General features: G+C 42.9%; 1 protein-coding gene across 3 annotated transcripts in view; it reads right to left on the bottom strand.

The window, feature by feature from the left end:
• The window catches only part of LOC111143594 (plakophilin 4), a 251,428-nt gene that overhangs the window by 13,279 nt on the left and 222,956 nt on the right, over positions 1 to 15,193 (bottom strand). For all 3 annotated transcript variants that reach the window (XM_022497434.1, XM_022497439.1, XM_022497425.1), the window contains exons 12-17: positions 13,864 to 14,047; positions 10,454 to 10,571; positions 8,721 to 8,912; positions 8,348 to 8,521; positions 3,966 to 4,116; positions 479 to 674 (exon numbers count right to left, since the gene is read on the bottom strand). In XM_022497434.1, the coding sequence (XP_022353142.1) occupies positions 479 to 674; positions 3,966 to 4,116; positions 8,348 to 8,521; positions 8,721 to 8,912; positions 10,454 to 10,571; positions 13,864 to 14,047 (1,015 nt within the window). The remainder of the gene's footprint in view (positions 1 to 478; positions 675 to 3,965; positions 4,117 to 8,347; positions 8,522 to 8,720; positions 8,913 to 10,453; positions 10,572 to 13,863; positions 14,048 to 15,193) is intronic.

Here is a 15,193-nt window from a genome sequence, read left to right as displayed (position 1 = left end):
GGGGGGGTGGGATTATGGACTTTGGGGAGGGTATGTGCTATGGTGAGTGCTGTGAAGTGTGTAAACCTGGAGATTCACAGACCTGTGAGTACCCCTGGGGATAAAAATATATGTTTATAAAAAAAAAAAAAAAAAGATGTTCTTGCACAACAGGCCCTAGAGCCCGGGTAGTCAAAGGTGAGAGGGAAGGTGCCCTCAGATATTCCTCATCATAGCATTTCTGATTCTTCCAGGGTCAGCAAAGGCAAACATGGCTTTAGAGACAAAACGAATGTCAGGATGTTAGAACCAAGTAAATATCAAAAAAGGGGCCACATGGCTGCAAATGCCCCTTCTCTACAAAACAGGTTTTCATTGGTGGAGACTGTGTAAGAAATGCAGGAATAAATCCTTTCCAATAGAAATTTCCTTCTCAAAGGCCCTTATCACAGGACAATCCTAGTAAGAAGAGCCTCGTTCCTCATCTCCTTGCACTTGCCTGTCTCCTCTTCCCTTGGTTATGTTCACCAGCTTCTCTATTCCCCCTGAGTCGGCCAGGGCTTTGGCGTTCTCCATGTTTTTGCTGGTGACCTCATGCAGAGCACAGCAGATGGCCGCCATGGTCTCATCAGACAGCACACTGGGGCCAGTGCCACCAGGAAGCCGGTTGACCAGGTCTCGCATGGCATATTTACCTGCCAAATGCAAAAGATTTCATTCCACTTTCAGAAGGTGCTAGGATTTTGTTATTGTTGCTATTGAAAGATCCTGACAGTGTATTCTCTCTTAAAAACAGAACCTCAGAAGACAATAACATGGCAAAATAGAAAGTGACAAATACTATAACCGAAGGGGGGAAGTTAATGTTTACTACAGTGCCATTCGACGAAATAATTGGTGTATAAAACATTACAGCAAGCCACTGCAAGAAAATGTAAATCAGTGTATAAAATTGGGTATACCAATCAAGTTGATTTAGTTGAACTATTTTCATTAACAGAAATAAAGAAATGATAATAGTTTTATTCTCAATTGAATTCCTATGTATCAAAAATACCTTAACTTCTTCTTAAAGCTTTTGAAGAGTTACCTTTGAATAAGTTTTAAAGCTGGACCAAGTAAAGCTCCCACACAATACTTTTCATTATATCTCTCTGGGTCTTTAAGTGTGAGCTGGGTACCATTACACATTTTTATCAAGTTGAATGTAAATACCAGCTGATTGATTGTTTCTTTTAACAAGACACAAGTGACATTTGGAATTAAAACGATGGCTACATTATCTGGTAGGGGTGATGCAATGATAACAGAATTCTTGACAGGACAAGGCCGAGGAGCCCCCTAGCTATTGAAGCATTTCTTTATACATACTCAGTTTCTCTTCTATCCAAAACCAAAATATCTCTAGCTTGTTCAATGTCAATTACTGTCTAACTAGAATAATTGCACGACACACAGAAGAAATGAACTAAAACTCAAGTAAATATTTTCTTAGTTTTTTTTTCCTATGCTAATAATTGAGTGGATACAAAATGGTGTTTTATTAAAGTCCTATTTATATTACAATGGTAAGCAGTAGAAGACAGGCCCTGACTACACACTGCATAATTTAGAGCATTTCAAAGGGAAGGGTCTGGTTTACTCACAGTGAACACTGCTGTGAATAGCAGAAAAACAATGTTGACATTATAAGCCAGAAGATAAATGTGGTTTTCAGAACAGATGGAAGTTAGTATTGGTGATTTTGAATACTCAAAACCCAAAATGTCCATGACACACAAGGCGTCATTTTGCTAAGGCACAACTTTAAGCTGCCCCCTAAGATTGGGGTAAGGCAGCTCACTCTGTCTCCGAGTGAGCCCGGTGGTCCCCTTGGAGCCTGCAGCTCTGGATAGCTGGGTTGGTCCAACTCAAGTCAAGTATATGCAGTAATTTTTGTAGAGTGACAAAACTTTGTTTCCTTGTGAAAAATGGTTCTGAAAAGAAAGTCCATCGCTAGTGCTGGTGATGGACATGAACAGAGAGTGAAAGGGATGAAGAAAGGGATGGTTCTTAGGAACAGAAGTCCTGAGTGAATTACAGTTGAATACTGAATCTGGGAGGGGCTTAGACCTCAGGGAAGAAGGGAACTTTATAGAGAAACAAGAAAGTCATTCATGAAACCATTTAAGAGTGCTCCAGTTGGGTAAAAATATGCTCATAGCTGGAGAGAGAAAATGCTTGTGAAAGTTTACAAGAGCGTCAGGACCTTCACAGAAAACACAGGGATGCACTGAGAGAAGCCAGGACTCTCATACATTTCCGTCCTTCCCAGAGGTCCTGGCCCTCAGTGGTGCGGGCCCATATCTCTGCACCTCTGTGTCCCCTTCCAGCTGTGGAATGATAGGCCACATGTCATCACATGTTGTCAACCCTTTCTTTTTTAGCATTAGGAATTCCCTAACTATATGTGCTTCTTATAAGAAATCCAAACACTATAGATTTTTAAATAACTTAAACAACAACAAAAAAATCTCTTTAGGGACTTAAAGGATTCTTCTCAAGGAAGTGCGGGAACTAAGAGTTCTTGTATGCGTACTGGCAACAGGCACCAGCTGGACTGTATGAAGGGTGTGGAAGAGGCTGCTTTTCTCTCCATGGGGGACAATTTGGCTCAAAGGAATGGTGTGTTAAGAGCAGGTTAATCTAGGTGATAATTTAAAATAACAATTCTGCCAGGCCCTGTGTAGGTGCTTTCATTTAAGGTGCCACAGTGAATCCTCTTTAAGGTAAATATTACTGCCCTTGTTCTTAGTCTCCCCCTGCCCCCTCACCCAGGGCAGGCATATTTTAACGAGTTCAATACCTATTCACTATTCCAAATAAGATCCTGTCAAATTCCTCCCCTCCCTCTCTCCTAGCCTGTCATCAGCTGTGGGACTGGCGGGGAGCATTTTCTAAGGAGCTGCTTCATTCTCTTGTTTGAGTTGCACAGCAAATCTGTGGTAAGGACAGCAAGGTGGTCAGCTCCCTTTCAGACACAGAGTTAAGGAAGAGTTTTCAAATTTAGATGAAAGACTTAAAGCTGAGTGGGCTCACTCACAGGACACAGCCAGTGAGAAGCAGATCTGGGGTTTCACTTGAGGTCAACTAGAGAGTGTCTGATCTTCACCCTACACTCTGCTTGAGAGTGTGGCAATGGCCTTGGAGGCAAGCATGCCAAGCTGCCGAGGGTGTCAAACTTGAAGACGTGCTCAGTGTCAGGTTCATGCAAGTGCCAACCCTACACCTGGACAGCTCTGAGGATGGGTGCCTCCTACCATTTTATATCCTATGTGCCTCCCTTGCTTTAGCCTAGTCCTGTCCCTGCTCTGGTGTGGAAACGGCCTTGGGACAGTGGTTCTGCCTTAGCATGAACAGTTACACAAATCTGAGAGAGAAAAGCTACAAACGATTTATGTTATTATTTTTTAAATTTAGAACATGGTAGTGTTGGTAAATGAGCAGATATAAGTCTCAAAAATCAGAAGTGAGAATTAACTTCTCTTGTTGCTCAGGATATGAATCTCTTTTGGGAAATAGAGACACCAAATCAAGCAACGTAGTAACGTGTAACTGAAATTGCCATCTTTTTTGAAAATTTTCCTTCCCTGATCAATGTTTAATGAGCTTGCCTCCTGCTGAAAAGGAATGGTCAATAGATAGCACAAAGGATACACAGATATGCCAGAAAACCAGAGAGTAGAACTCAGCTACTGATCATTTAAAATGTTGTATTTTTATAAATCAGAAGAAAAGGTTTTTTTGGTTATTGTTATTTTTTAAGTAGGCTCCACATGCAGTGTGGAGCCCAACATGGGGCTTGAACTCATGACCCTAAGGTCAAGTCCTGAGCTGAGATCAAGACTTGATCTCAGTCTTGATGGCTGACTGAGCCACCCAGGCACCGGTAGTTTTATAAATGTAGTTACTTTTTCTTTATAACTTACCTTGTTACCAGAACATACCTATGAGCTCCTTGTTGCGAACATCTAGTGCCATATTCCTCAAGGCAGTTGCCACCGAAGAAACAACTCTATCATTATCCATTCTCAGCAGTTCTACAAGGATGGGGAGCCCTTTTTCTTTGCGGACAGCTGCCCGTATGTATGCTGCAAACTAAAGAGTAAAACAAGCCAACAGTAGTATAAAACACAGTTCAACTCTCAAATGTTACTGTCACCTAAAAAAGATGTTTCCAGAAGATAAACTAATGATTAAATGTTTTCTTTTCAATCAGAGATTAAATCTGTGGTGTCAGTAAAGAAAAAGCTATAGTTAGAGATAAAGACAGGCAAGGATGACTGATTTAAAAAGAAATCCTGGGGACGCCTGGGTGGCTCAGTTGGTTAAGCAGCTGCCTTCGGCTCAGGTCATGATCCCAGCGTCCTGGGATCGAGTCCCACATCGGACTCCTTGCTCATCGGGGAGCCTGCTTCTCCCTCTGCCTCTGCCTGCCATTCTGTCTGCCTGTGCTCGCTCGCTCTCTCTCCCTCTCTGACAAATAAATAAAATCTTAAAAAAAAAAAAAAAAAGAAATCCTGAAGCCTAAAAATCTCTCACCACCATCTGCCATATATTTTTGTGCAGAAAGAGAAGGCAGTGATTGCTTTCTATCTCAGATACAGAAACATGATTAAGGAAGGATCTTGGGTCTTCTCTGCAATTGGCCCCATGCCAGGTCCAGAGGCTATAAATAGGATGGCAGAGATGGTAGCTGATCAGTGCACATGACAGGAGAACCTGTCTCCACCAGTACATTCTTTTCCTGTATTCTCTGCAACAATATTTAGAGTTCAGTAACCTTTCAAAGAGATTGACTGAAAAAAAGCCCTTGCCTCAGAAGAAAAGAATTCTCCAGAAACATTGAGCATCATAATTCATACAGACTGGTGAAAAAGTATATTTGTGTGCAAAATGCTTTCTTATGCAAGATTAGTTTGCTGCTTTTTTTAATTCATAGTCAAGAAATTCTTTTTGTGGCTATGAGGCAAGTCTGTTCAGCGAGTCAACGTGTGTACCATTTGAATTGGAAATGAATGCTAGCTAAGTCATCAGGGAAATAAAAAAAAAGTAGCATTTGAAAATTGGGTCTTTAATCTTGTTTTGAGTTTTTATTGATTTTTTTTACCAATGTATACTGTTTTTCAAAATTTAGGATAATTGAAAAATGTTGCTCATAAAACATCTAATACTTTCCTGCTGTGGTCAAGATAGGAGGACAAAGATCGGCCAGCCTTTTGTACTATTTTGAACATTAAAATATACAGTTGACCACTCAGTTTCTTGAATATCAGCAGAATAGATTACTTTAATAATACTAGTAAGAGGAAAAATGCATTTCAAAGATCCTATTAACATTCTTCATATGAAAAAAATACTTCTATTTTCTAAATCAAATGAAATCTATGGCGGAGGGGTGAGGGGAAGGAAATGGAATACATGACTTGCTATAGAGTAAAGCATCCAGGCAGCTTTCTCAACCTCTCTCTGAAATCTCCAAGGACAGAGCCAACACCTTTCTCATCCGGAGACCACCTAGCCCAGCCCAGCCCAGCCCAGAGTGTTTCCCTTTGGGGACACTATAGTTTTCATCACTCCCAAAATAGCTTCTGACTTGATAACATCTGGGCTATGTTTATCTTGTTTTCTTAATGAGGCTCTAATATTTTGATTTATTATTTTAGATACTTTTGAAATGATTTTAATATAGTATTTATATTTTAAATGAGCTTGCGATCCAACTTTCATTCACTAAATGACTCAAGAGGTGAAATTAAACACAACTCAAATCTCATCTCTTTCAATTACTATCTTTTTTATTGTCATCAAATGTATCTCTTGGGTTACAAGAAACTGGATGTGAACACTGGGTCACCAACATAAATATTTATAAATACTTATGTGCCATACACTGTCCTAGGTCCTTCACATTTATTATCTCATTTAACTCTCACAACCACCTCATGAAGTATACCACCTCATGGTATTATCTCCATTTTACAGATGAGGAAATTGAGGATGGAAAGATCCAAGGCCCCTAGCTATTAAGTGGAAGGGCCAGGATTCAAAACCAAGGCGTCTGACTCCAGAGCCAGCACTTAGATGCTGAGCTATTAGCATGTTACTTAAGAGCAACAATAACAAAATGACCATGCTGGCTTAGCACCAGGCCTAAATAACTTGTATACATTCATTATAGCAGGTGACTGCATGAAACAAACCACACCTAGCTTGAGCAATGCTTTTCACTCTCATGGACAATACAGTGGCCAAAAGATTCCCCCTTTGGGAGGTGGTGGTGAAGGAAGAAGCCAAAAACAAGCATTATAAAAACTCTACTAAAATACCCTTGTCAGAAAACTCAGAGGCAACCTACGGAATGGGAGAAGATATTTGCAGATGATGTCTCTGATAAAGGGTCAGTATCTAAAATCTATAAACAACTCATCGAACTCAACATCCCCAAAAACAAATAATCCAGTTAAGAATGGGCAGAGGACATGAATAGACATTTTTCCAAAGGAGACACACAAATGGCCGACATATGAAAAGATGCGCAACCTCACTCATCATTAGGGAAATACAAATCAAAACCATGATGAGATACCACCTCACACCTGTCAGAATGGCTAAAATTAACAACACGGGAAACAATAGATATTGGTGAGGATGCGGAGAAAGGGGAACCCTCCTACACTGTTGGTGGGAATGCAAACTGGTGCAGCCACTCTGAATAACAGTATGGAGGTTCCTCAAAAAGTTTAAAATAGAGCTACCCTATGATGGCACTACTAGGTGTTTACCTGAAGGACATAAAATAGTGACTCAAAGGGGCACATGCACCCCAATATTTATAGCAGCATTATCAACATAGCCAAACTATGGAAAGAGCCCAAATGTCCATCGGCTGATGACTAGATTAAAAAGCTATGGTGTTTATATAGATGTGTATCTCTATATACATATATACATACACATGCCACAATGGAATATTACTCAGCCATAAGGAGTGAAATCTTACCATTTGCAATGACGTGGATAGAGTTAGAATACATTATGCTAAGCGAAATAAGTCAGTCAGTGAAAGACAAATACCATATGATTTCAGTCACATGTGGAATTAAAAAAAACAAACAGGTGAACATTGGGGAAGGATGAAAAAAAGAGAGGTAGGCAAACTATAAGAGACTCTCAACTATAAAGAACAAACTGAGGGTTGCTGGAGGGGAGGTGGAGGGATGGGCTAACTGGGTGATGGGCATTAAGATCAACACCTGTTGTGATGATTACTGGGTGTTGTATGTGAGTGATGAATCACTAAATTCTACTCCTGAAACCAATATTACACTATGTGTTAATTTAAATAAAAACTGGAAACAAAAAAAATACGCTTGTCAAGAAATGTTTAGAGGCTGAAAATATTTCAGAAAAGGATTTTCTGGGAAATTGGCAGATGATGTTTATAAAGTTTTGAGAACCTCTTACAGTGGTAACAGTAGGAAACCACTTTCAGTTTTCATAAAGAAATTACACACTTTTAAGGAGACACAGTAACTTTTGCCACACATGTATGTTCTGTAAGCGTGTGAGAGAGGAAGAGGGGTCCCTCTCCCCTGCAAGCGCTGCCCTAGCTCAGCTCTAACTTAGGCCTCTGGCATGTTCAGCACCGAATCCTAGTCTCTACTTTCCTCTTCTTTGAATTCACCTTCTGTACTGTGGCAGAAGGGACCCAACAGTATCCACATCTGCGTCACCTGTCTGCTTGAGTCCTTTTAGTGGCCCTTCTGTTTTGCAGGTCAAATCCCAGCTCTTGATGCTTGGCCGCCAGGCCTATCTCCAATGCCTGGGTCCAACCTGGGCCACGCCTGTGCTGTCCTTGATGCCCAGCACCCATCTTGCAGTCTCCACCATGCTGTCCTTTTCTCACCTCAAGGCCTTTCTTCTCCTGTCCCTCTCTCTGGATCACTGCCTCTACACCCTCAGACTCTGCTGGCTTACTTCCGTTCATTTTGAAAGATTCCACTGGGGCAGCACCACCTCTCCAGGAAACCTTCCCTACTTCTGGGCTCCCCTCTTTGCCTTTCTCTCACCTGCCAGGCTGGGTTAGAGGTCTTTTTTTAAGACCCTACAGTACACATATTCTACACTATACCGACTTGATCTGTACTTTCTTCCTCCTAGCTTTCAGTTTGTACAGGAAGGGCTATGTCACATTCATCTTTGAGCCTAGAGTCAACTGCTATTGCCCCTCTCCCCTTTTTGCCCTAATAACTGTGTCCCTTTCACTGTCCTTGTTGGTCTGGCTGCACAGATAGAAAGAAGTGGGGACCCCTGGAGGACATCGTACCTTCCAGTTTCCGGCAGAGAGGTTCTGGAGAGATCCGGCAGAGCCTTCCAAGGTGGCTGGGTTGGAACTTTCTGCTAGAAGAGTCAGATACGGTTTTACCACTGATGGATGCCACAGCATCTCAACCCCTTTGGGGGACTTTGACAGTCCTGGGATAGGACCAACTCCATCCCACTGAAAGACAAAGAGCACATATGAAATGGAAGCAAATGAACACAATCTCCAATACTTGAAAACATTCCTCTCTGCTGGATTCAGCTATAGTTAGGTAGAAAAACTGTATAATGAGAAATTTTCTTTTCTTGCCAAATATGTGATTTCTTACTCCTAGAAAAATGAAACTTTAGAGTTTCATGTCAAATAAAATGCTAACTTGATCCTCTTGTGGCGTTCTCTTTTTCTTTTTCTTTTTCTTCCCCCAGCAGCTTGGCTCCGAATCCTTGCTGGGAGACTCTTTTCCTAGTAAGTCATCCAGCTCACTCAGCCCCAGCAGCCGGGCCTGCGGGACCTCCAGTTCCAGCCGATAGGACAGGTTCCTCAGGGTGCACACGCAGTTCTCCACAGTCTGCAAACCAACACGGCGTATAATTAAAACCATCATAGCACATTACTGCAAATGCTTCTGTACTGAGCAGCAGTGAGCTTAAGTAAATGTAGAATCTGAGAAGACTGCTTTTTTACTTATGGGAACCTGAAACAATCTAGGGAAAGAACGATGATTCTACAATTTTTGTGGGATACCCAAATGACAGAGTGCAGATCTGTCCCTGCTATGTCTGTGGATCTGATTTCGTGCTGATTAAAATGTGCAAGGCTCTGGAAGAGAAAATGCCCAGCGTTTCTGCTTCGGGGTTGCTGCAGAGGGCAGAGAGGCACCTAAGTTGCCAGAACCTCACTCCTTCTTGCCACTCGAAGTCTTCCCCATGACAAGAGGTGTGAGCAACCCCATCTCTGGAGAAGGCCCTCCCCCCAAGTCTTGACTTTGGCCTTTCCATCCATCTCCGAACTCTCCCCTCCCTCTTCGGAAAGTTCCATGATCTCTTTGTGCCATTCTGCCTTCTGTATGTGGTCTTTTGCTTCTTAAGGTCTGTATCACACCTCTGACTGGGGGGCTGTCACTTCATTGAGAGCACCTAAAGCCAAGCTCACCCCTTTCCCGGGAAGCTCTCCTTCCACTTGCTTACTCCTCTCAATTTCATCTACAGATCTTCTGGTTCAATGAGGTTCAAACAAAAACCTGGCCATCACTTTGAACTTTTCCCCTATCTTCTCCCTGAGCCTACCACTCATCATTCTTTTCTCTCTCAGAGCCACATTTATGACACAAGGCTTACTTATGGCCTTTCATCTAGCCTGTCCTGAAAAGCAAGTATCTGGCCTACCTTGGAAATCCTGACACCTTTAGTCCCTCCTTCCTGTTTCTTGCCACCTTCCTCAGCCCCTGCTCCTGGGGCAGATCCTAGGTGGTTGTCACAGCTAAAAAAATGATGAGTAGAAGGCTCTGTGCTGGGGCAAGGATGGGGAAAACAGGAGGGGAGCAGAAGGGGCACCTACTGGGAACAGACTAACCAGCATGGCAACAGAGGGAGGGATGAAAGGGTATGACTGGGGATGTGTAGAGAAGAGTATCCAAGTGGGTGTGGGGTAGGGGGCTATGGCCTGCACTGGGGCTAGAGAGGCAGAGAGGCAGAGAGGCTGGTGGGTTATAGCGCCTCGACTAGGAATGTTTATTCAGTAGATACTCAAATACAGATGGATCGGATTCTAGCCATAGGGCACATGACTGGAGGCAATAGCAGCAGAGGCAATCACAGTGACGATTAGCTCAAGACAACCATAAAGAAAGTTGGGAGGCTGCCATCCTATGCTCAGTCCTTGGCCACACGGAGTTACTCAGTTTTCACGGTTTTTAAGGCTATTTTCTTAAATTGTCATGTCCCTGTTAATTTGTAATTTTAAGAGGAAACCCCCCCCCTTAATCTGGAGTGTAGAGTAATGAGTACGAAAGGCTCAAGAATTCCAGAAAGAACCAGTGGCATGCAAGAGCAGCGTCAGACAGCTGTGTCACCTGCCATCGCGCCCCTCGCGTGGCCAGCCAGTACTGACCTTGCTGTCGTAATCGGATGTGTTCACACACGTGTGGATCACATACAGCAGCGAGTCCACCAGCCCCTCACAGGAGCGCATTTGCTTCCTGGCTTCCTCCCCTGCGGAGCTGAGGTTCCTGAATGGGCAGAGACACATGGAAGCTGCTGAGATGAACAACTCACTCCTTAGCCATGGAGCCCTACCTGACCGTCTGAGGGGCCGGATGGCAGACAGCAGCCATGTAGATCCTGTGTGAGGAGACCCTGAGAACTCCCAGTGACTAACCCCTCATTATCCACTCAAACAGAAGGGAGCAGGGCCATCTGAAACTCTGTATCCCTCCTATGATAAACCACTTTTTAACCTCTTAAAAATGGTTTTGAGGTCCATTCTCCTCATATGTAAAAAGGGGAGAATAATACTGACCACCTCACAGGGTCGTGTGAGGAGGCAACACTCCTTATAAAAGAATTAGCAAAGGGCCTGCAGTGTCTGTTAACCATGGTTGTTATTTCTAGACATGCTCTGCTCCCACCCTGGGCCACCACGACTGGCAGTCCCTGCATCTATTATAATGTTTTGCCTGTGGTAGGTGGTCATAAATGCTTCCTGAATGAACAGATGAAATGTCATTTCTTGTATAACCATTCATGTTAAATATGGACATTTGCTTATGGTACAATTTTCCTCATTTTTTCCCCAAATATAAAAAGCCCTGAAAATTGTTTTAGGTCTCATCCATATTGAAACTTTTTTCTTTTTAAAGATTTTATTTTTAAAATAATCTCTATACCCAGTGTAGGAATGAACTCCCAATCCTGAGATCCAGAGTTGCATGCTGTACCAACCGAGCCAGCCAGGGGCCCCCATACTGAAACTTTTGATATCAGTTTGCCTTCATGAATTGACACTAAAATTTTAAGGAATCAATTTTATATCTTATTAACAAGAGTTCTAGGCTAAGTCTGAGATTTTGTAAAAACTTAGGCCAAATAAGGGTTTTTTTTTTTTTTAAAAGATTTTTTATTTATTTGACACAGAGAGATAGAGATCACAAGTCGGCAGAGAGGCAGGCAGAGAGTGAGAGGGAAGCATGCTCCCCGCTGAGCAGAGAGCCCGATGTGGGGCTTGATCCCAGGACCCTGAGATCATGACCTGAGCCGAAGGCAGAGGCTTAACCCACTGAGCCACCCAGGCGCCCCAAATAAGGGGGTTTTGGAATGATTTTTCTTTTCATCTTTATTTTTCTGGGGCCAGAGAGTGTCACCCATGGTCCCTCCTCTGCTCCTATCTTGTGTCACTTCTCAGCAGCACTCAACAGCCGCTGTCTTACATTCCTTTACAAGCCCCCGGGACTCTTTACCTCTTTAGTTTTCCTCCCATCTTGCTGCCTTTTCTTCTCAGTCTCTTTTGCTGGTGGGTCCCTCTGGAGTGCCCAGGACTACCTTGGTCCCTTCTTGTCTTTATCTTTACATTCTCATGGGTGTTCTCCTTCTGTCCCTTGGCTTTAAGCCAACCTGCAGGCCCAGGCAAGACTCCCAAACATTTACCTTTAGGCTGACCGCTCTCTAAAACTCCAGGCTCCTTCATCCACTGCTTTCCTGGCATCAGCACATGGAGAGCTAATTAGACATCTCAGATGGACATGGTCAAAACGCTCAACAGCTCATCCCTCCACCCTTTCTTCTTCCTGTGCTCCCAGTTGATCCAGCCGAAGATTTAGGTATTAGCTCTCCCTCCACAAAAATACCCCTATTTCCTGCCTTGCTCCAGCCCCTGGTCTAGGCCACTGCCGTGGTCTGCCTGGATTGCTGCAACAGCCTCAGCCTCCTATTTCTTCCGCTGCTGCCCTGTTCAGTCTCACACTGAAGCCAGGATCCAGTCCCACTACTTCCAAGATTAAAACCCTCTGACAGTTTCCTGAGACATCTGGAATAAACTATAAACTCCTTCCTCTGACTTCAAAAATCTTACATAATCTGGTACCACTCTGTGCCTCACCCATTAAGCTCCAGCCTTGAGCCCATTTTTGTCTCCAAGCCATTCCATTACCTGTTCCCTTTGCTAAGAACATGCGTCCTCCTGACCCCACCCCATCCTCCAATGAGCAGCTCCTAGACGTATTTCTGATCTAGACTTTAACTTCACCTCTTGTGAGGGGCCACCTGACCATGAAAATAATCTCCTAATGACTCTTACATCACCATGGCACCTACTGTTATTTTCTTGTTAGTTTTCAATAGAATACGGTTCTCTCAAAGCAGGGACCTGTCTTGTTCATCACTGATTTCACACAGGGGGTGTGCACCAAAAATGGTTATAGCCCGGAGCCACTGTGGGAGTTGGACTGCTGTGTCCTGTCTCTGGAAAGCTGGCAGGCTGGCCAAGGAGTGATCACAGCCTCCCTGGATCCAGGAGCAGAGAAAGGATAAGATGTTCCTTTCACAGACCATCGGGAGGTAATATAATCTGTCCTCTGATGCAGGCCTCTGAGTTAGGGAGCTGGCCTGTTTCCCAGGATCCTGATTCTTGTCATCTACCCACAGCAAGGAGGCTGACAGTCACTTGTCATAATAGTGCTGCCTCAGAGCAGCAACCCAGGCTTCCTCCCCATCTTTCAAGCTGTTACAGGGATGCTTAAATGTTAGCTAGTGCCCACTGTGTGTCAGCCACTACACTAAGCACTTTATATGAGCTGTTTCTTCACAAATGTGAGATGGTATTTTAATGCCTATTCTAAAGATGAGGAGACTGAGGCTCAGAGTGGCGCGGGAAGCCAGGCTGCTTCTCAGTGTCACCATGCCACTCTGTCCCAAGGCTTCTGCTTCAAGTTCCCAGAGCACTGTACGCTTGGGACACTGGGTAGAAGCTGAGCTGATGAGTATTAACGGTAAACAATAAGCACGCCTGTCCACACTTAAAGGAGCCCTTATGAGTTTCACGTGCTAAAGATAATGACTTAAAATAGTATTTGGGCTCATTTTCATTTATTTATAAACTCAAACCCAGTAATTGTTTAAACCACACACCTTTTTTTTGCAGCTTTTAAAAAGCAGGAAAGTCTTAACCATCACATTTTGAATTTAAACAAAAACCAGGCTGCAAACACATTAGTAGTCAGGATGTGATAACCAGGAAAATGCTGTTAAGTAGAAAACACTGGAATTTTGGCAGTAATTTCAAACTGAAAGGGCCCTTTTTACTAATCCACAGAAGAGTCATTTATCAGATAATGTCTTTCAGGCCACTAGTCTGTGCTCATGGTGTTTTCCTCACAGGATAAGAGTCCAGTGGCCTAAATTTTGAAGCAAACTTAGAAAGGTAGGTAAGTGTTTATAAGATGAAATAAATCCTTCTAAAATCAACTCACCCATGACACATGTTATTTAATCAAATAATTAATTGGAAAGAAGAAATAAAGAATTTACCTCAGGCAACCTGTAGTATTACGTAGAACGAGTGACGTCTGAAATTTAATTTTATGATCATCATCAAAAGAAGAGTTATTCCATCCAGAATGTGGAACGATCACAGTGTTTGTTAAGGTTGAGAGCGCATCTCGAATGATTGTCATCTTTACAGCATCACATGAAGATAAATTCCAAAGAACTCCTAAAAAATGAGATTAAAAAAAAAATCAAACCATCAGATAGAGATCCTGCAGGTTCAGGAATAAAACAAACATATTAGCCCGAAGTGATGTGAACTCAGTCTGTTCCAAATCTAACCTATGGCCTGAATTTGCAACTAGGCAGGGGATGGACCTCTAATAAATGTTGAGTGAACACATGTGAGCTTCTGGCAGCGTATTACAAAGCGCTAAGAGTCCTTCTCTTAAGTTTTAGAGCCTATGTGCTACCAGACAAGATGACTGTGGTTCTGCAAAGCAAATTAGAGCTACTCTTGGAGGGGGAGGGGCACAATCCAATCAAGGGTCATGAATTTAATGCACCTGTGATTGTCGTAAAGCTGTCGTGCATCATCCCTTACATTCAATGTTCTGTGTGATAAACAATTTTTAGAATTTCGTACTTGGAAACAATTTCTCTTTCTCAAAAGGCTGACACATTTCTGTGTATCATGCTTCCTTTTTCTACTTTTGCTCCTGGGAAGCTCAAGCTTAAATATGCTTGCAGTAACATACATAACGTACACTGCAGTTCCATTTGCTTCGTCTCCCTCATTAGGATAAGGTTTAAACACTTTTATTTCCACATTAAGAGTTTTATTACCATGTCCAAGTTACTGCTATTCTCTTTTAGATACAGGTGAGACTAACAAGACATTAAATCCCTCATATTGTAATTTGTATCAGGATTGCCCAGATGACAGACTTTAAACGTAGCTTATTAGAGGGGTATTTAAATTGTAAGCATATTAGAGCATCTTCATTTCTGTCTTAACGATGAGGTGGGTTAAAAATTATTGTTACAGCACACATATTTTCTAGGAATTATCCTTTTAGAAATTAGAGCAAACTCTACGTCATTTTCACATTACTGCATTTCCCCAAGGAAAAGGAGGGGCAAGGAGAGGTGGCGCATTTGGTGCTGAGGTTCCTTCTGAGCCCTGCACTCCTGGTAGCTCCCTGACAAGACACTTAAAAGCCCATACAGTGCTTTTAGAATTATCAACACACAGAAACGCTTGAGGCCCTGTGGAGGGGAAGGAGCGGGCAAATCTGCTAATTTCCATGGAAGTGTGTGAGGCTTGTGAACATGACCGATCAAAAATGTGAGGAGAGGGCGCCTGGGTTGC

Source organism: Enhydra lutris, unplaced genomic scaffold (genome assembly GCF_002288905.1).
Source record: "Enhydra lutris kenyoni isolate GAN:26980312 unplaced genomic scaffold, ASM228890v2 scaffoldscaffold1, whole genome shotgun sequence".
In the NCBI taxonomy this organism is placed as follows: Eukaryota; Metazoa; Chordata; class Mammalia; order Carnivora; family Mustelidae; genus Enhydra; species Enhydra lutris.
The sequence above is the reverse complement of the archived record's forward strand: the minus strand, read 5'-3'. Positions and strand labels throughout refer to the sequence as shown.